The 22,852-nt window shown below is 36.2% G+C and overlaps 1 protein-coding gene across 1 annotated transcript in view; it reads left to right on the top strand.

Moving 5' to 3' along the window:
- LOC150085450 (focal adhesion kinase 1-like) overlaps positions 1-22,852 on the top strand; it is a 377,186-nt gene that overhangs the window by 90,697 nt on the left and 263,637 nt on the right. Inside the window, exon 3 of the mRNA XM_090374569.1 lies at positions 1,910-2,090. Coding sequence (XP_090230695.1) covers positions 1,910-2,090 — 181 coding nt within the window. The remainder of the gene's footprint in view (positions 1-1,909; positions 2,091-22,852) is intronic.

Here is a 22,852-nt window from a genome sequence, read left to right as displayed (position 1 = left end):
TGTAGCTGGGCATTTATGAATAAATCTCATTAAATATAGTTTTTACTGATCAGAATCTCATATTAAGATATTATATTTATGGAGTGGCAGTTATTTTTAAAATTACTCTTATAACTGCTGTTTCAGTATGTATTTTCAGTCTGTTCCAGTCATCAGAATCTCATATTAAGATATTATATTTATGGAGTGGCAGTTATTTTTAAAATTACTCTTATAACTGCTGTTTCAGTATGTATTTTCAGTCTGTTCCAGTCATCACATATCTCTGCTAGGTGGGTATTTATTATTTCAACTGTCAGCTTTCTGCATTCATTTTGCTCATTTTGGAGGGATTTTTATGTAGTGCATTCATGTATTACAGCAAAATCACCTCTACAGGCCCTAATTTTTGGAGATGCAGTATCTTCAAACTAGAAAAGCTGATACACTACAAATTCACAACATGAGAAATACTTGTGGCAAAATAAAGATCTGACATATATACAGGATCTTTCTGAAAAGATGTGCTGGTTTTAATTGAATATATTACTGAAATAAATGATATTCATCAGCCTTGAAAGAGCAGAAGTTGTGTGTTTCAAAACGTTTTGAGCATGTGCATATTGAAAAAATATTGGTAACCAGTATGTTTTGCAGTTATCTTTGGAATTATTCATTACTCTAGCCAGAATTTTCTCATCGTTGATGTTCACGCTTGTTAAAATATCCTGTTTAGGTTCTTGAACCATGTGTGTGGATGATTTCTGTAAACATTATCTTTAAGAAAGTCTTGACCACTGTACTCTACAGAAAATGTAAACAGTTTCTGGCGAATATAGTGGTCGGGATAATCAATAAATGTTCAAGAAATTGATTAGATAAAACTCTGCTGCAAAAAATACTCATTGAGAATATCAGCATAGCATTTGCTGTTATGTGGTCAAACTTCAGTTCTGCTGAAAAAAAATTTTTGTTGAAATTGGCATTCATATACCTTGGAGGAATAGCATCGATTATTCTTGAATGAGATGTAGATAATGGTTAGAAGTTATTATATTTTCAAGACAAATAGGTCTGGTGATATCATGAGCCAAGCTAAAGAGTCACCTTGCACTGTGAATTTTTAGGAGTACAGAATGTGTGTGTGGCACATATTTTTTGGAGAATAACAGAGTTATTCTCTGTTATTCTCAAAACACATATATTGTATTTTGGTAAACAGTTAAAATTAGGGAGACCTGATTTTTTTGGGGGTAATCATAAACATAGGATATACTGGTGAAATAAAAGTATTTGAACTGAATATCTGTTTTTTTCTTTGCATTGCATTTACTTACAGAGGAATTACTTATAAATTACAACACTAAAATCACCCCCCCCCCCAATTTTTTTTGTCATAAAATTAGCTTAGAACAGAATACAGCACTCTCACACATATTGCTGTTTCAAAATGTAAGAGTATTTTACAGTGTAGGGTCCATCTTTTTCTGATGATTAAAACATCAGAACAGCAATGTATATATGCATGTTTTGGTCTGTTCTAATTGGTTTTATTTTGTACATGTGAAAAATTATATCTGACTATAGAAAATTCATGACTAATTCCATGCATTAAAGAATAATTATAAAACTACATTCAAGCATTTTAGCTTTAAATAAAATGTTGCCATTGATCTTACTAATCATTGCATTACTTACAGTTGAAATTCTGCTGGCAATTAAATACATAGGACAAGATAAGCCTCAATTTATTGATAGATAACATTTGTTTTCTTCTGTTTCTTAATTTTAAAAATCATATAGATTAATTTTAGTTGTTTTTAAACTTGCTCCATTTTTTTAATAGTACTGTAATTAACTCTTGTGTTATTTTTTGAATTTATCTTTGTAAACTGGCTTGCTTGCTTTAAATATTTTAAACCTTTATTAGAATGGAAGATGACAACAAAACATGGGACAGGGGTTCTCCTCTTCTGTCTTCTCACTCACACTTGCAGGCATCGGAAAGTGGTGGTGGTTCACATGAAAAAATAGAAAAGGCTACTCTGAAGGTTTACCTTAGCAATGGTAATTCCAATGTGGTTAGATTTGCAGATGCAACTAATGTCAAGGTGGGTATTCATTGTTTTTAAACATAGTGATCTTAGAAGTTTTTTCAATAGATATTTTAATTTAAAAATCATCTGCTACTGTTGTTAGAATATTCAATTTGAATGTCAAAATGTATAATCATTTTTGAATCTTCTGATAACATGCAGGATACATCTCACAAATTTAGAATCCAATAGAGCAAAACCATAAAATTTTTCCCCTACAACCTTACCTAGACATATGGTCCTCAGCTAATAGTCATATTATAGCCACAAACACCCTTAGGGGAAATTCTTTACAATGTACAGTACTTGCAGTTGGCTTGTCATTTTCTTGGGGTAATTAGAAGATAACTGTTCCTTTCCTTAATTTTATTTTCTTCTTATATTATGTGAATTATTATTGTGGCAAAATAATGGAAGGAAATCAGGCTTATTTAGTATCAGCATTAATGTGCCAGCATTTGCACAAAATCATATATCCAATTTCCTAAATATTAGTTCAGCAGTCCCAAAAAATTTTGATTGCATCTTATATATTGTACTTGCAAATGGGTTAAATTGTCTCTCCCCCCCCCCCTTCAATCCTCCTTTCCCTTCTGTAAGAATATTTTTTATGCTGATAACTAATCTTATATATTTGTTTAGGTTCTATGTTACGAGAGGCTCATTTGCCATGTTGGCTAAGGATGTTTTCTTCTATATTTAGAATTCTGATAAGTTACTAGTATGTAAGAGACATAAAAAAGAAATAACATAGAATTAAAAAGTACATTATCTAAAAAATGATATACAGGTAGTTCCTGACTTTACAAGTTAATTTGTTCCTAGCGCGAGCTCCTAAAGCAAACTTGTAAAGCGGGAATTTTTTTCCTATAGACATAATGTTAAAAACAGGGATTATGTTCTCAACAATGATATTTGTCCATAGTAATGTTAAATAAAGGTCAATAAAACTATAGTTTATGCTTAAACAATGATTTATTTATCCTAAGAAATGAAAACATAGCCTTTAATATCAAGCAAATTATAATAATAAAGAAATTATTTATGTCATACAAATGTTAAAGAATGTTTATTCTTCATCATCATTGACTAAGTGCATTCTCGTTGATTGTTCTTCACTCATTGTTTTGTTGGAAGCACAAGGAGTTGTTTTCTTCTTCGGAAATGCTCCAAGAGTCATGTTTCCAAGACAGACTTCTCTTTTTTTTTAGAAATTTTGCGATAACATGCATAGGCAATTTTTTAAAATCTGTAGCAACTTTTCAAATGTGCTCGAAATTTGAATCTTGTGATTTGAAAATCGCAATTGCTTTTTCTGTGTTGAAAATCTTTGTCAAACCCCTTGAGAGTAAAGGAATGAACAGGAGTTTCATATGTTAACATCTTCTTTTTCCTCAGTTTCTTCACATTTTGCCATTTCAAGGAGGTCTTGATTTGTGAGCTCTCCATTGTGTTTGAAGCAGATCAAACCCTCCATTGTGTGTTTGACATTAGTTGTAGAAACCTCAAGCTGCAATTGGTTAGCAATATTAATGACTGCTTCTATTTCATTTTGTACAATCTCTGCTGGTTCTTGAAATCCTTAAAAATTATCAATAAAATGATTACAGAGTTTATTCCAAACACCCTTCATGTTCTTCTCCATAATTTTATCCCAGGTTCATTTTATTATTTTGATTGCATCTAAAATATGGAATTTTTTCCAGAATTCTTTGGACCTCCCTGCCTGAACAAATAAATGCACAAATGAACAAATAAACAGTAGTAATGTATTGTATAGCTATGCGTATAGTTTGAAATTTTGTATTTTTGAATGTGTTTAGCATTTATTATTGCAATTAATGTTTATATTTTAGATTCTGTTGAAATTTCATATTTTAAAAAAAGAACTCGTAATGCAGGAAATACCTGTATAACAAAATGAAATGAAGGTACAGCATCGTTATGATAAAAATTGGGGGGTGAAATATTCAAAAGCATGTACTTATTTAAAACATATAAATAAATAGGAATAAAAAATAATGCGTACTGTATTTTTTTATGCAGTCTTCTATTATCTCTTGCTATTCATTTTTCATAATAAAATTATCTTATTATGCAGCCTTCTAATTAAGAAAAAATATAGTACTCTTCAATACTTAATAGGTTTTTGAGAATTAATAATATTTCTAAGGAATTGATTAGCTTAGTTGTGATATATTCAGGTTGAATTGTCTGGCAAATCTACCTACTGCAATCATGCCTTGTGATATCCAGATTTGCCCACTGAATATGAAACAATTGTTTATGCTGAGTAGCTATAGTTAGGACAAAGTGCAAGTTTTTTAATCACCTGTGGGATACGGAGGGTTTCAGTGTTAATGTTGTGAAATGCTCGTTTGAGAATATTTCTCCTAATTTCTAATGTCACGAACTTGCAGTATTTATAAAGTTGAAGGTAGAAGTCTTTGTGAAAGAATATAGGAACCCAGTTGTTTAGATGCCCAATGAATCATTTTTAAGTCGATTGGAACTGATTTGAAGGGGCTCCAAATCCAAGATAAAAATTCGAGCTTGGGAAGCATCAGTATCTTAAAAAAATGTAGTATCGGAAACCTGGGATTTTGGAATTGAAAAGTGCTATTTTTATTTTATGAATCTAATGATCTTCATTGCTTGACTTGTTATGCTGTTTAATGTATTTATGAAAGTTACAATTTAAGAAAATTATGTGGAGATCTTTTTTCCCTAGAGACTTACTAGATTTTACTGTTTGTAATTGCATACTTGCACTGATTTTTTTTTTTTTTTTTTTTTTTTGATGGGCTAATTAAAGTTTATCAAGAGATAGTTAGTTGAGGTAATAATGAGCTCTTTTCGCTGGCCCAATCAACAAAACAGTTGATTATATTCTGAGGTACTGGTATTGATGGACTGGATAGGTGAAAAAAGGTTGACTTCATCTGCGAGGGCGGAGTGGTTATCAGTGAACACTGCTCATCATGGATTGGTGTTGGTGGAGTCCCATAGGGTTTTGTTCTGGGCCCATTGTTGTTTTTTGTCTTTATTAACGATATTGATAAGAGTATATCAGCCTTAATGGTCTAAGTTTGCAGATGATGCAAGGGTTGACAGGATGGTTAACGACAGTAATGATGGTATGCTGCTGCAATAGGCCCTGAGTGCCAAGCGATCTTTCTAGTGCGATTTTCCTAGGGCAAGTACTAGTGCTTAAATAATCCCTCCACTGCTCGCAACGTTACTGTTGACTGCTCGCAACGTCACTGCTTTCCTCGCTGAGCAGCGTCACTGCTAACCCCACTTGCAACGTTACTGCTATCGCTAGCAACATACTGCTCTCCTCTTCTGCTGATCGCTTGGTCACTGGTTGGCACCGCTCCTGCCTCCACGTGGCGGGGGTCGGTAACCTGGGAGAAGGAATTTCCTCTTCCAGGGCTAAAAGGAGCAGCGATGGATTGTGATGCATATCTACCGCTAGAGCCCACGGGCTGCAGACCTGTCAACTCTGATTCAGAGCATGACTTGAATCGTCCGGAGAGACAGCGGACTGAAAAACAGAGTGCAGATATGACAGCATTTCTAATAATGCACTCATTATCCACACAACCTGTCGGCAAGTTATCACCGTTTCTGATACAGAAATGCTTAGAATTGGTTGTTGGATCTCTTAAAATGGTGAAGTGTCTCCAATCTGGAGACTTTCTAATTGAAGCTTCCAAGCCAAGCAATTCAGAAAAATTGTTAAAATTGACAACTTTTAACAGCATTCCAGTGTCAGTTACGCCCCATAACACTCTGAACATTAAAGGCGTTAGGCGCTTCCGTAGCCAGGTGGGCAGGAGCAGTAGTGCGTAGCACACGCTTCTTGATTAGACCGGGGTTTGAGCCCGTGACCACCAAATACGGAGGATGAGGAAAGGTCAGGGAATGACCACTGCATATCCCCGGAGCAATATGATCTTAGTTGCTAATGCTCCTAAAAAAACCAAATAACAAACAAACAAACTAAAGGCGTCATCAGCGAATGGGACTTACTAACTGTCTCTGAACAAGAAATAATACAAGAGCTTAGTGAACAAAAAGTGACTCGTGCACATAGAATCATGACCAAAAAAGATGGAAACCTACTACCAACCAGGTCCATCATTTTAACATTCAACTCCGACTCTTCCATCTTCTGTTAAAGCGGGTTACCTAAATTGCACGATTCGCCCTTACATCCCAAACCCCATTCGCTGCTTTAAATGTCAGAAGTACGGTCATTCTCAAACAGCATGCCGAGGTGATGCTGTGTGTCCTCTTTGTGGTTCCAAGGAGCATTCTCAAGAAGACTGTACAGCTTCCACTCCTATTTGTCCAAACTGTAAGGAAAACCACCCTGCATTTTCTAAAGCATGTGACCTTTGGAAAACAGGCAAAAAAATCCAGAAATATAAAGTGGAACATAAAGTCACTTACCCTGAAGCAAGAGCTACTAACCATGCCTAGCTGATCATATGCATCTGTCACCAAAACCAGCCGCTCTGCTGCAACTCACAGATGTGTTCATAGAACCGAGCATTTCCTTTGCCACCTGGGCCAAAACTGTGTTATCATGCAACAAGAAACCTACAGTCAACGAAACCAGCAATACGCCGATCAGCATCCCAACTGATGCTATCTCAACCTTGTGCGAAACAACAAAATCAACTACCGTTGAAAATTAGAAAAAGGTGAAGCCACGAAATAGCAATATGGAAACTGATGTTCAATCAGAGGATGACGACACAGTACTAGAGTTACATGCTGGTGATATCATGGATATAGGACGCCCAAATCTTTCCCAGAAATGAAAAACCAAAACCAAGCAGACAGAAACCTTCTCAGAAAAAACAGTCAGATCAATCTTCCTCAAACAAATCCAACCAATGAATAAATTCCTGCAATGGAACTGTAGAGGATTACACAGTAATATAGACTATATAGAGGATTACGCAGTGATATAGAGGATTACGCAGTAATATAGACGATATAGAGGATTACGCAGTAATATAGACGATATAGAAGATTACGCAGTAATATAGACGACCTCAGTGATTTACTAACTCAAACTAATGCAGTAGGTATATGCTTACAGGAAACATTTTTATCACCTCACGCTTCTGTCAAATTCAAAAATTATACTATGTTTAAGCGAGACAGGGTTTCTAACTCTCCTGTTCGTGGTGGGGTAGCTATACTTGTGAAATCAACAATTCCCTCAAGACATCTCCAACTACAAACCTCCTTAGAAGTTATAGCAGTCCGGATAGGAATGGGAATATTGTTATCACTTGCATCCATCTATATATCACCGAATTAGCCTTGCTCCCAGACTGAACTGGACAGTCTTATCACACAACTTCCACCTTCCATCAGTTTACTTGGTGATTTCAATGGTCACCATCCATTGTGGGGATCCTTCACCATGGATAGTAGAGGCAAATTAATTGAAACATTCCTGGATAACCATAACCTGACTCTTTTAAATTCTGGCTCTCCAACTCATGTTCAACTACCTGCTGGTTCTACATCTGCCATAGACCTGTCCATCTGTTCAGCATCTCTTTTTCCAAGCATGGAATGGTTAGTGCTAAATGATCCATTCCACAGTGACCATTTCCCTATCATCAGTTCAATTCAAACACAGCTCATGTCATACCCTAAAGGCCGTACTTCTTGGACCTTCCAAAAAGCAGACTGGAAAACCTATTCCAGTTGTGTTATACTTGAAGAGCAATATGTACAGCAACAGAATCTTGATGACGTAACTGACCACATTACCAGCCACGTATTATCTGCAGCAGAAATTTGCATTCCAAAATCTAATCAGCACAAGAGTGTACACCAAAATCAGTGATGGAATGAAGAATGCTCCAAAGCAAAGCGTGATAAAAACCGAGCTTGGAACCACTTTCGTAAATTCCCAACTACTGCAAACCTAATTGTTTACAAAAAACTCAGAGCTAAAGCGAGACAAATTAGAAAAAAAGCAAAACACGAATCCTGGATTAACTTCGCCTCATTCATTAACAAAAATACTGACACTTGAATTATTTGGAAAAAAATACAAGCACTCAATGGGAAATTTCTACCGCTGCAATCACCAATAATACAATGGAATGGGCAGGAATTATCTTCCCCTACTGATATTGCAAATGGGCTATCAGTCTTTTTATAACATTTCCACCTCATCCTCTTATGTGACATCCTTTCAATGCATTAAAGCTAATGAAGAATGTCAAATATTGAATTTTCAAACTAGACTTTCACTTCCTTATAATCAGCCTTTTACTCTAGTTGAGCTCAAGGAATGCTTAAGCAAATCGTCAAATGGTACAGCAGGACCAGACAGTATTCACTACAGTATGCTGCAGCATCTATGTGAAGCTGACCTTGGCATATTATTACTATTCTATAACCGTATCTTTTCAGAAAATACTTATCCTCTCTCCTGGCGGCATTCCTATATCTGCGCTATTCCAAAACCAGGCAAAGATCCAGAACTACAGACCGATATCATTAACAAGTGTTTAGGCAAAATATTTGAAAGGATGGTGCATAAGAGGCTCACTTGGTTTCTAGATTCTCAGAATCTTCTTTCTGATCACCAATATGGCTTCTGTAAAAACAGATCTACCCTAGATTTACTTGTAAAACTTGAATGCAACTTACAAAATGCCTTCATCATGAAACGGCTCCTAGTGATGGTCAACCTAGATATTCACAAAGCATTCGATACCACCCGGCGTCATGGCATTATTAAAGATATGCATCAGTTGGGGCTGAGAGGCTATCTTCCTTAAATCATCCAGAACTTTTTAAAATTACGCACCTTTCAAGTCCGATATCAAAACTTGCTGTCAGTATCTCACATTCAAGAAGAGGGTGTCCCGCAGGGTTCAATATTGCGTGCTACCCTATTTGCGATTCGAGTCAACAAAATAGTGGAAGATCTTCCAAAAACCATTCAAATTTATATGTATGCAGATGATCTCACTATATCCTGCCAATCACAAAGTATGAATACTATCGAAAGACAGTTGCAAATTGCTCTATTCAAAATAGAAGCCTGGACCTTATGCAATGGATATCGTCTTGCTGAACAGAAATTCACCACTACTCACTTCTGCAAACTACGATCACTTCATCCTGATCCTGAGCTAAAGATCAATAACATGCCAATACCTCTTACTCACACTGTCCGTTTTCTTGGCCTGGTACTAGATAGGAAACTAAACTTTCAAGCACATGTGACCTACCTTCGGACCATCTGCTTGAAGAAATTGAATATACCTCCGGTGTGTGTCATCTATGTCATGGGGCACTAATCGACATACCCTGATCCATCTTTATCGAGCTCTCATCAGGTCCCGTTTAGACTATGGCTCCCCATGTATGGGGAGCCATAGTCTAAAAATATGACTCTGCTAGGAAAACTATTTTACAGCGATTGAACATGATCCAGCACAGTGCTCTGAGAGTTTCTCTAGGGGCTTTCAGAACCTCCCCAGTTCAGAACCTTTACATTGAAGCCCACAAACCTCCCTTACATCTTCGGAGGAAAACATTGCTTTTGATGTATGCCCCAAAAATCCGCAGTCTTCCCTCTCACCCAAATTGGAGATGTTTGTACAATACCGAATGGGAGTCATTTTTCAACAGTAAACCAAATGAAAACAAACCTGCTGTACTTAGACTTAAAGAACTAACTAAATCGTGGAATATAGAAATCGGCAATGTATATCAGGACATGACACCACCTGATCCACCGTGGACAAATATCCCTGCAATTTATGATGATTATTTCCAACAGTGGGGAAAGAACACCTTGTCTCCCTTCAATATCGCAGTTACATGAAACTCATTCTGCTTCTAATTCACAGGCCTGTAAGATCAGATGGATCAAAAACTGAGACCCAAGTAGACGCTGCGGCAATCTTCCCGTCATTCACTACTTCTGTCTCATTACCTGTAGAATGCAGTATCTTCACTGCTGAGCTTTATGCTATTAACTTTGCTCTAAATCACATTACTCAACTTCTAATTTCGTCTGCCATAATATACACTGACTCGCTCAGTGCTGTCTCTGCCATAAATAGTAATACCACCTCCTCTCACCCTGTTATCAAACAAATCCATTCTAAATTACTTGTGTGCAGTGAGTCAAACCAAACTGACATTCTGCTGGATACCAGGGCATTCTGGTATAGCAGGAAATGAAAGAGCAGATCTTGCAGCCAAACAGCCAGATACCTCTGTTTTACAGAATTGTCAAGTTCCGTATTCCGATTTCAAACATATCATCCTTAAAGCATGTTACAATAACTGGTCACTGATCTGGAGAGGTTATCCAGGAAACAAACTATACCAAATAAAACCAGAACCAAAGCTGTGGCTCTCCAGTTTCCAGAAAAATAGACGAGAAGAAACAATTTTAGGAAGGCTTAGGATTGGGCATACTCACCTCACTTACCTGTATCTATTAACTAATGACAGCGCTCCCCAATGCACATCATGCCAAGTTCAACTGACCATTCGCCATTTGCTAGTGGACTGTCCCCACTTTCAAACCATCCGCTTAGACACCTTTAAGTCAATTTCTAATATGCAGTCATCAATAAATTTAATGCAGATTCTGGGAGAGGATCCTAATAAAAAGGAACTATTTCCTTTCCTAAATCGGATAGAAATATATCATAAAATATAGTTATTGTTTCATATTCACCATTAGAAAGACACAATATGGCCTCAGCAGCTTCTGTGTCGTTAAATTCAACAACAACTGCTGCAACAAGATCTGGAAAAATTGGGCAGATGGGCTGAGAAGTGGCAGTTGAAGTTTGTCATTGATGCATCTTGCTACATATGGGTGGCAGTAGTCCTGGAGTAGCATATCAGCTGTGTGGTGCTACATTCAGGGTGGTGGGAAATGAAGGAGACCTGAGGGTGATTGTGTGGTCTGATATGAGGTTCTCTGAGCTGTGGAGATGGGCTGCTGGGATTTTGTTGGTGATATACAGGAGTTTTTCTACTGGGGATAGGGAGGTGGTTGTCCCATTGTATAGGGCAGCATTTCCCAAATATTTTTTAGCCACAGAACACTTTTTTTTCATCTTGCATTATATTTACAGACCACTTATATTTATGGAACACAAGTTTAATGGGTGCAAAAGAACTGTTTTTAATATTTTATTACATACGACTCACTGTGCTTCAAGAGCATCTTTATTTAAAACACATATAAAGCCAAAATTCAAATAACTGTTATAATACTTTCATTTTGGTTTTTTATTAATTGGTTCTTGTTTTTTAACTTCCGATTTTTGGGAAACAAAAGGCTGCGATTGTTCATCCTCACTTTGAAGTGTGATAATATTGTGTTCATTTTCATCAACCACAGTTGCACTACTAGAAGTACTTGCTTCTCATTTTAAAGTTGCCACTTCTCTGGGCTGAGAAGTGGCAATGGTCAGGCCACACTGTGAGTACTGTGTACAGGTCTGGAGGCCCCATTTTAGTAAGGATGTAGAGTTGCTAAAAGAAGGGCAACAAGATTGGTGAGGGGAACAAAGGGGTGCTCTTGCCAAGAAAGGCTTAAGTTCTGCAAATTGCAGTGCCTGGAGAGTAGGTAAATGCGAAGTGATCTGATTAAGTTGTATAAGGCCTTGAATGGGTTGAGCAAGCTGAATGCTGATGGGATTATTCCTCTTGCTCAGATTAAGAACCTGAGAGGGCATAGATTCAAATTAAGGAAAGACAGTGGTAGAATAGATGTGCGGAAATTTGCCTTTAGCCAGCGGATTTTGTTGATTGGTAGAACAGCCTTCCATCTCTTGTTTTGGAAGTTGATAGCCGAAATAAATTTAAGGCTGAGCTGGACAGGCATTTGGAATGAATGGAGGGGTTTTTTTTGGCTGATGCTGCATAAGCTTGCTTTCTTTCATCGTATGCCTCTACTGATGCTAAAGTTCCTTTTTTCAATCATAAATCCATGGTTATTTATTTTGATAATAATATTTCAAAATACTGATAATTATCAAAAAAATATTTATACAAGGAAGCAAGTTTAGTTATCCTTATTAGTGTTCTGCACTACTACAGACTTTCTGTGTAAACATGCAAGAATGTACAGCAGAAGGCTACCTTGTTTCATCCACCTGAATGATGCATGACTTCGGTTCGCTTTCCCCTCAACCTGTCTACTCCATGCTAATTCGCATAAAAATGGCATATTAGATCACTGCATTGCTACTTTTTTGTAAATGTCATTACATCTATGCATACTTCTTGATTAGACCGGGGTTCGAGCCCGTGACCACCAAATACGGAGGATGCGGAAAGGTCAGGGAATGACCACCTCATATCCCCGGAGCAATATGGCCTTAGTTGCTAATGCTCCTAAAAACCAAATAACAACAACTATGCATACTTCTCTATGCAAGCCCCCCAAAAATAAAGTGTTCCGAAGTCTATTTGATTAGTTTATGCCAGTACAGTATATTAGTAACTGAAAAAAAAAAAAAAAAAAAAAGTTTAAAATTAGAATGATACAAAAGTGGTGTATGCTACAAATATACAAAATTTATTTATTTATTATTATTTTTTTAATTATTAATTAGGATTTTTCACGGAATACTTGTTCACATTTCATGGAACACTAGTGTTCCGTGGAAAACAGTGTAGGTAATGCTGGTATAGGGCAATGGTTGAGCCGCATCTGGGGTACTGCATACAGGTCTGGAGGCCTTATTTTGGGAAGGATGTGGAGCTGTTGGAATGAGTACAGAGCAGAGCAGCAGGATTGATGAGGGAACAGAGAGTTCTTGCTGAGAAGGGCTTCAGTTCTGCAGATTGTGGTGTGTGGGGACTTGGGCACACCTGCGAAGTGATCTGATTGAGGTGTTTAAGTTTTGAATGGTATGAGTGAACCTAATGCTGGCAGTATTCCTTTTTCTCAGAGTATGCACACGAGGGGTCATAAATTCAAATTGAGGATGGTTGGTTGCAGAATAGATGTGTGGAAGTTTGCCTTCAGGTGGTTGAGTGCTGAAACAAGCTTATGTGCATTGTTATGGAAGTGGATAGTTTGAATGATTGAGGTGTTTAAGGCTCTGAGAGGCAAAAGTAAAATGAATGAGGATGAAATTTTCATAGTTATGATCTAGAACTAGGGGCCATAAATTCAAGTTATGGGGCAGGGTATGTTTAGACTGGATTGCAGGAAGTTTTATTTTAGCCAATGAGTTATAAATTACTGAAATTACCTACATCAGTTGTAAAGGCTGACATTTTGGAAGCTGTTTTATTTTTATTTTTTATTTTTTGGCTGATGCTGCATAAGCTTGCTTTCTTGCATCAAATGCCTCTGCTAATGCTAATTTTGGGGATATTCATAGATCAGCTGGATAGTTACCTAAGGGAGGGGGGGAAACACATAGGTTGGCTATTTCCTTTTCTTTTATTATTTATTTTATTTAATTATATTATTATTATTAATATATTACTTTTTTTTGGTTGGTACAGCATAAGCCTTAGACTTCCTTGTAGCATATGGCCAATACTAATACTAAATTCAAGGAAAAACTATTGGAGGTGATGGATAGGTGAAATGGGATTTTTTTTTTTTTTTTTTTTTTGCTTATGTTGTTTAAGCTTGCTTTCTTACATTATTTGCCACTATAATACTAATATGTGCCTGAGTCCTGTTGTCTGTATCACTGGTACTCAGTCTTCTTTCTTTGTTGTGTTGCTATTTCCAGGAAAAAAAGAGTTTTGTGTCACCATGGCAATGTACTTTTTATAGTCCTGTATGCAGTTATACAAATTCTTATTTTCTTTACTGAGTTATTTGTCTGTTTCATCCCAGCCAAAAAAAAAAGCTCTAGTATTTTAAATATTTAAATGGTAACTCTTTACAGTCCAATATTAATTTTGCATCTTTCCCAGCAGTTCAGCTCCAAAAGCCAAAATATTTCCTACTCAGAATCCAATGTTCAAACTATTTTTGTTTCCATGAGCTGAAAGGGCCAAATTTATGCCTAGACAAGTTAAATTATCTAAGGTTGATAATGGCAGTGTCCTTAATTTGGTAAGCTCCATGATAATACCTGTCAGTTTCCGTAGCAATTAATTGCTTTATCATTTGAAATCTGGTGCCTATAAGCAGTTTCTTTAGAACACAGTATATGCTATAGCCATTATTTTGTGTTTTAAAACAACCCCAGGTTTTTTTTTTTTTTTTTTGCCTGGTGCAGCATAAGCCTCAGGCTTCCTTGCACCATATGGCTATTAATAATAATAATAAATATATAATGGATTATATTAGTGTTTAGAAAAATCATTATTTTATTGTATAATTTTTTTTCTTGGATTCCTTCTGTTGGGTATACAGATGTTTTGGGGTGTGTGTGTGTGTGCGTGCGTGCGTGTGCGCGCGTTGTCTAGGGCCTGCAAATTTATAAATGCAGTCTTGTTGAGTTACTGGTAACAGCTAGCACAAACACCTGAAAACATGCAAGTTATGTTTTTGGAATTCTTGTTTTTTTTTCAGACCAAAATTGTAGTTTGAAGCAGGAAATGAAACCATCATCAGAATGACTGAATGGACTTGGTATCTTCCGCTCTAATGGATTTTGTATGGAAATTATCAGTCCTCTGTGAAGTTTTTAAGAAAAACGTGGCTATTTTTGCCTTCCAAAAAGGAGTTAAGACAAGTAACAAACTGAAGCCTTAATGGGATGGAAACTAGAAAATAGCAATCTGCCACAATGCATTAGATGCCCTTTGACTTTTTTACGGCAAAAAAAAAAAAAAAAAAAAAAATTCAGAAAAAGTAAATAAGAGGGGGAAAAAAAAAAGCTAAGGAATAGTAAATAATTGCTTCAGAACATGATAAAAATTAAAAAAAGAAATAATCATTTCTGGGGATAATAAGAGTGAATGAGACTGGTCCCTAGAAAAATATATAGTAAACCTCATTAATTTGGACTGCCCTCTTTTTTATATATGTATTTTATTTGTGAAGAACAGATTTTTTTCTAAACAAGAATTTAATGATATGATTCTGAATGTTTTTCTTAATAGACACACAGTTGCTTTGTAAAAAAAGTGAAATCATTTGAAAGAAAAAATTAAAATTGTTATTGTTAGATAATGTTCCTATACTTCCAGTGAAATTTTATCAAACGCCTTTCCTTACCTTCCAATACAAAGCCCTCATATAGCCTATGGATCAGGGAATCATACTCAGCTGTAAACGACTGTATGAAAGTAAACAAGTGAAGAGGTAGTTTTCTTAATAATTCTGATAAGGAAAGAAAAAACAGTGATCAGTTGTTAAAAATTATAACATAAAAAGTGTTATTTACAATTAGGTTGCAAATTGGAATGAAGCAAAGGGAGAGTACAGTAGTAAGTACATGGAAAAAAACTATTAAATTCAAGATGAGAATATTCTCATTTATTTAGATGGAATTAAAGATGGAGGGTTACAGTGTTACACAACATTGGCAAAAATTTGGATGATGTAAGAATGTGGCTAGATGATGATGATGAAAATAGCAACCGCATTTCAGAGATAAAATTTGTAAGTGAAGTAGGAAGGAAAAATAAATTACACAAAGGTAGAAGTCTAGATAATTTTATTCAATTTTCTAATTTTGATGAGAAATTCTTAAAATGTATCTATCTTCTAAGAGAAATTAGCAATGGCAGTTCAACAAGACCTTTATTCAACAGAATATATCCATTTTTTAAATTCAAATGACAGTGTAGTTGGGGGCGGGGAAGAACCTTCTACATCTGATTAAGTTTGTAGTTATTATCATTTAATGCAATTTAGTTTATTGTTTAAAATATATTATTTGTAGTCTATTTGATTTGAACTCTTTATATTCTATTCAATTTTTGACATAAACGTTGTCATAAAATTTTCTTTTCACTGTATTTGTGTCCTAATAACATCTAAATTAGCATATTACTAGATTGTAAATGAACTTGGTTGCTAATTTTTATGAACTATGACTTCTTGAAAATATTCTCATAAAAATTATATTATATAATTTGTACTTTTCATTCATTTGGACTCTCCACCCCTGGTCCAAATCAGTAACTAAATTCTGCTGTATGATGTAAAAATATTTAAGATATAAAAAATATTAAAGAAAACATCCAAATTTGGGTAATTGAGGAATAATTGAATACAATAAATGGAACAACAATAATAATATAACTTGAAGGGCTGTGACTTTCTCAACTTGACATAACCGAGTGGTCAGGAGCATGAGGGCAGTAGCACGCTCTCTTTGAGTGGACAGGGTTCAAGCCCGTGATTACTAAATACGATTTACGTTTGTGTTGCTGATTTATTGTAAACTCCACTGACCTAGTGGTTGTGCCAGAATATAAACAAGAACCTTCACAAAAAGATCATTTTCTATGCTGACATCTTTATGGTAGGGTTAATGTCAGTGGAAAAGGTTTTGAAAATCAACATAGAGGTTTGAGAAATACTAGCATACAAATGCTAGTATGCATACTATAGCATACAAATTTGCATATTATAGCATACAAATCAAAGAATTAAATTAAAGAATTAAAGAATTAATTTATCCACAGACAGTCACAACCTATTAAAGAGATAAATGACAGCATCCTTAGCATATGAAAAAGGAAATTTTGCATTTGCAATTAACCTGAGAGATGTGCAAAGAATAGATGTGCACCATGTGATACCTGTGATGCTCCAACTACATCAGTGAAGTGTTAATGGTGGATAGTTTCAGGTGAACCCTGATTTGAATTACCTATTCTACAGCTATTTGGAGACCCTCATCTTGGAGAAGTTTTTTTTTTTTTTTTTTTTAGATGGAATTAGTTGATATGAGTCCCAGATTGCATGGCATCAGTAACTTGGGTCTGAACAAGGAGTGTTGTGAGAGGAGAATCTCCTTACAAACTGTCATTGATTGAATAGGTGTGTCTATTTATGACAAAGCTACCTTGTCAGACTTTTTTTTAACCTTGCCTGAGATAAATATTTGGAATTGTTTTGCAATTTTGATATGGAAACATTGGGGTGGAAATGGTCATTTCAACCTTTCCCAGTTTGGTCCATGGAGAGCTAACACTAAATAATTAATGTAGTAGTAGTAGTAGTAGTAGTGGCATGTGATGCAAGAAAGCAAGTGTATAAGCTTATGCAGCATCAGCCAAAAAAAATCACACCATTCCCTCCAAATGCCTTAAATCCAGTTCTTCCTTAAATTTATTTAACCTGGCAACTTCCACAACAACAGATGGAAGTTTGTTCCAGCAATTAACCACCCGCTGGCTAAAGGCAAATTTCCGCACATCTATTCTACATCTGTCTCTTCTTAATTTGAATTTATGCCCCCTTAGGTTTGTAATCTGAACAAGTGGAAGGATCCCATCAGAATTCAGCGTGCTCAACCCATTCAAGGCCTTATACACCTCAATCAGATCACCGCGCAGGTGCCTAGTCTCCAGCCACTGCAATTTGCAGAACTTAGCCTCTCTTGGTAAGAGGATCCTTAAATCCCCTCACCAATCTTGTTGCCCTTCTCTGTACACGCTCAAGTAAATCTAAATCCTTCCTAAAATGAGGCCTCCAGACCTGTACGCAGTACTCAAGGTGTGGCCTGACCATTGCTTATACAGAGGGACAATCACCTTTTCCCTGCTAGCAAAATTCCTATATATCATTGACAAAAATCCCATGACCTGCCCTGGCAGCCTGTCTGCATTGCTCAGAAAACTTCATATCTGACTGCACAATTACTCCCAGGTCTTTTTCATTTTCTACCACCTTAAGTGTAGTACCACACAGTTGATACGTTTCTCTGGGGTTACTTCTACCCATATGCAGTACTTTGCATTTGTCAAGTTTAAACTTCAGTTGCCACTTCTTAGCCCATCTGCCCAAATTATCTAGATCCTGTTGCAGTAGCACACTGCCATTACTGTCATTAACAACCCTGCCAACCTTTGTATCATCTGCAAACTTCGACATTAAGCCTAATATACCTTCATCAATATCATTGATAAAAAACAAAACAACAGTGGACCTAACACCGAACCCTGTGGGACTCCACTAATAACATTAGTCCACGAAGAGCAGCACCCATTGATTACCACCCTCTGTCTTCTCCCACTTAACCATCCTTTTATCCATTGTAGCAACTTACCCTTAATACCATTCTGCTCCAATTTGTACAATAGTCTTCCGTGCGCAACAGTGTCAAAAGCTTTCCTGAAATCCAAATATATGATATCAAAATTATTTTTTGCATCCAGTTCCTTTGTAACCACATCATAATATCCTATCAAATTTGTCAGACAAGACTTTCCCTTAACAAACCCAAGCTGTGTCTGAATTATTGCTGCAGTCTTGTCTAGATGATCCTGCAATGCATCTTTAACAAATGACTCCATTATTTTACCCGGAACAGAAGTTAAACTAACTGGTCTGTAATTACTCGTGTCACCCTTTGATCCCCCTTTGTGAATTGGGGATACATTTTCACATCTCCAGTCCGTGGGAACCTCCCCTGAGTCCAAGGATGCTCTCATAATTATGGCTAAGGGTTTGCTTAGTTGCGTTGCCGCCTCCTTTAATATAACTGGATAGATCCCATCCACCCCAGGTGCCTTTGTTGTATTTATCTTCAACAATTTCTCCTCCACTTTACTCTCAGTTATTACAAGATTCTCTAGCTTACTGCCAGGGTTGAATACACCTCTGGCATTCCCCTTGCTGAATAACTCCTCATGTGTGAATGCAGATGCAAAATACTCATTCAGTTTGTTTGCTATCTGAGCAGGATCATCAACAGTCGAACCATCGATGTCAAGTAGACCAATCAAATTCATCCCCTTCCTTTTAGAGTTTATATAAGTCAAGAAATCCTTGCTGTTTTTCTTAGCATCTTTTGCCAAGGATTTCTTGTAATCTGCCTTCGCCTGCGTAACCTCCTTTGTGACCTGATTACAGACTAGCTTATATCTGCCGTAGGCTTCTGAGTCGCTTGGTAATTTATATGCATCCCATGCATTTTTCTTCTCTGTTAAGAGTCTCATTAGTTCATTAGATAACCATTTAGGCCTAAACCTTGAACAATATTTCTTAATAGGTATGAAACTTTTAGTAGCATCCATGATTAATTCCTTGAATGCTTCCCACTTAGAATTTACTGTTGGTAAAATCGTCAGTTGATCCCACTGTACCGATACTTTTATGTAATTACAAGGCCGAGTAAAGAATAAATATACCAGATTAATCAGAAAAACACAAAATAATGCTATACTACTAAATTTAAATCAAAAGTTTTAGAAAAACAATAATTTCAAATCAATAAATAAGAAAATACACTTAGCGGCTTTGAACACGTCTGGCTCCCACTAGCCTCGTCAGCTTAATACCACATAGGAAAAGTTTTGCTACTGCATAAAATACAGAGGGACATTCTACACATGAAACAGATAAAATGATTCACTGTAAAATATGCCACTGTAATGGCATATTTTTTACATAAATTATCAGAAACTAGCAGTTGAAACAGAAAGAAAGGAAGTAGACATCCACAACTATCTTCTTCAGTGCACAACAGATTTCTGGTCCATCATTGTTTCAGAAACAGAATATCATCATCAACAGATCTCAATACAGCATAGAAGGAGGATACAGGAGTAAAGGAAAGTACTACCACAGTACTAGACACCTTTTCTCATCAGGATTAGTAGCAAAGAAAAGTCACTTTTGATGCAAAACAATGAAAGCCCAAGATTTAGTGTGCCTAAGACCATGGCTGCTGGTCTGAGGATCAGTGGAAATGTGTTAATTTCTTTGATGAATAAAAATTCAACTTTCATGGTTTGGATGGCCAGCAGTCTGTTAGATGAAGAAAAGAATTTCTTTCTAACTGTATCATCCACACAGCGAAATAATCCGCATCTCAAATGAGAGGTAGTATCTCATATAGAGGAGTTGGCTTTCTTGAATTTTTTGATGTATAGTGAATACCGAGGTGTACAAGGATATTCTTGAGAAAAAATTAGTTCCCACAATTAAAGATCATTATGGGTATGCTGCTAATTGCATTTTTCAGGATGGCTCTGCTCCATGTCACAGAACCAAAACTGTAAGTACCACTTCATAAAATTAATAAAGGTTTTAAATTTAAGAAATGTTGCACTCTTGCTTAAATAAATGTAATTTATTTCCCTCTCTTTACTGTTCACAAGTTCAAAAATGGTTGAAGGATAAAAAATCAATTTGCACAATAACATCACCTGCGAGCAGTCCAGACCTCAATCCAATTGAAAAAAATTGCTGGAACAAAATAGGTGTTTTTCAGTAATGCAAAAGAAACCAAAATTATAGAGAGCTGCAAGAGACAATCTGTGTTTGGTACCGTGAGATTTCCAAAGAATATATTCAAAACCTTATCCAGTCTATGCCATGTGATGATGTGCAGAAGCAAGGGGATGGACTAACAAAATATTAGTGTGTATTTTGTTGTGTTCTTTGATTATATAGCTGCCTGTTGTCCTAGTATGAGCAAAGTAATGAAAAATATATATCAGTTTTCAAAGAATTACATCTTGCTATTTTGGAGAGTGGCACTTATTTCATTGTATATTTATCTGTAAGGCAAAAAAGTAAATTTTTCTGCAATTAATAGTTTCATATGTGTAGTTATTACTTATGTTCTTTCAAATATTTCTAAAAGATTAGCTGCCAGTACAAGGACAAACAACCTAAAAGAGGTGTGATACATTGTTTCGAGTGGCACTGTAAAAGAAGAAAACAGTGGAAGGTCATTAACGGGATTGTAGCAGGGGTGGAGGTATTGATGGACAGTAGTTATGGCCAACAGTTTTCAGCAGAGACCAGAAGGCTTGAATACCATTTCAACAAGCAATTTCCTACACATGTTAAAAATTTCTTAGCATGTTAAAAATTGAAGTTAGATTTGTTAAAATTTATTTTTACAACTGTTTGAAGCTGAAGTTTTGAAGACAAGCCAATTGCAATTCTATTATTACCTTAAACGGACTTGCATATTTTTTTGAAAACAAAGATTTAGGCACTGTGATAATTTTTCACTGACACAATTTTAAGCAATCATTAGGACTAGAAGATTTAAAATAATAATCCAACCAACGAAAAGAAATGCAAACAAGAAAAGAAATTAGAAGTCTGGCTAAGAATGCAAATAAAAGTAGCAAAGAATTATAACATTAAAACTATATAATATCAGTGTAGCCACACCACAGACACCTCTTAAAGAAAAAAAAACTACCATATGCAATACCAGGGTATCTGCCCACCCACCAATGAAAAAGCCAACTAGCTTTGAAACGGTGCCATCTGGGCAGTGTCAAAAAAACATACATTGGGGTTAAATTTGAAAGTCTCTGCAATTCTATTATGCGAGGGGGTGGAGCCTCAAAGAACTTCCAGACATATTTAACTGGTAAAGATTGACTGGAAAGAACCAGTATTTTTTTGTACCTGGTTGTATGGAAGAACTGAATTTATTTAAATTTCATCTTTGAAAACTTGCTATTGCTGTTTATGATGGTGACCCCATTTTCCCAATCTGTGTGATTAGTTTCACTGGTGTGCTGTCAGCACTCAGCCTCCTAGCATGGTACTTGAGACTAAACTTGTACATCACACGACACCACGAAATCCTCCAAGTTAAGTCCTTGCACAACACTCCACCAATGAGAGTGCTGATCCCACAGGAAGTGGTTATTGTCAGTGATTCTGTTGCTAGGGAAATAGGAAATATATTTTTTAAAAAGTAGAGCTGAAATAGGACCAGGGTATGTCTGTCAAGGACAAAAGTTGATGACGTTATAAAGCATCTATCATTGTTTAAGGGCACAACAGGTGATATTGTTGTACATGTTGGTTTAATAATATTTAGTGTCAGAGAGCTGAGGATTTAATTAAGAAGCACAGCACAATGTTGAGAAAAAAACATACATTGGGGTTAAATTTTAAAGTCTCTGCAATTCTGCCCAGACACAATGGTAGGGAGTACTTGATGAGCGCTTTCAGTCAGTTCGGCCCTGGGGAGACTGTTTGAGGCAGATTGGGATAGAATTTTTCTCAACATGGTCTCTGTTTGCTGACAGACAAGACTTTTTATAGGAATGGGATACCCTTAAATAGATGGGGTGCAAGAATATTTGTTGATGTTATATCAATATATTAGTCTATGCCCCCCCCCCCCAGCTGGCAGTTTTACAACCAAACTAAACTGCCTCAATAACATCAGCAAATATTCTTGCACACCAATGCAAGAATATTTGCTACACCCCTTTGCAGGAAGATGTGAAAGTGATTCTTGCACTGCTTCTTTCAGGACGTGAAGCAGCTCGGAAGCAAGGTGTCAGGGAGTACTAGGTCTGCTGGAGGGTCCTTATATGTGCTGCATATTTTTGTTCTCAGTTACTACCAAAATTTTTCTTCTGAATGCAGTGGAAGTTTTTGCATGAATTACTTGTCAAGTTTATTTGCGTTTGCCTTGGAGTCAACACTATTCATAAAATATATGGTAAAGAATTTTGTGGCACTAGTCAAAAGTGTATTTTGAATGACCTACATGTATGAAGGTCATTAAAAACAATTTGATGCTAAGGTTTACTATTGGGATTCTATTGGGACATGCAGCAGCCTGGAAAACAAGGTGTCAAGAATTACAACGCCTCCTGGGAATCGTTGC

The sequence above is a fragment of the Mastigoproctus giganteus genome, chromosome 5 (assembly GCF_048544385.1).
Source record: "Mastigoproctus giganteus isolate SK-2022 chromosome 5, ASM4854438v1, whole genome shotgun sequence".
Lineage (NCBI taxonomy): Eukaryota > Metazoa > Arthropoda > Arachnida > Uropygi > Thelyphonidae > Mastigoproctus > Mastigoproctus giganteus.
The sequence above is the reverse complement of the archived record's forward strand: the minus strand, read 5'-3'. Positions and strand labels throughout refer to the sequence as shown.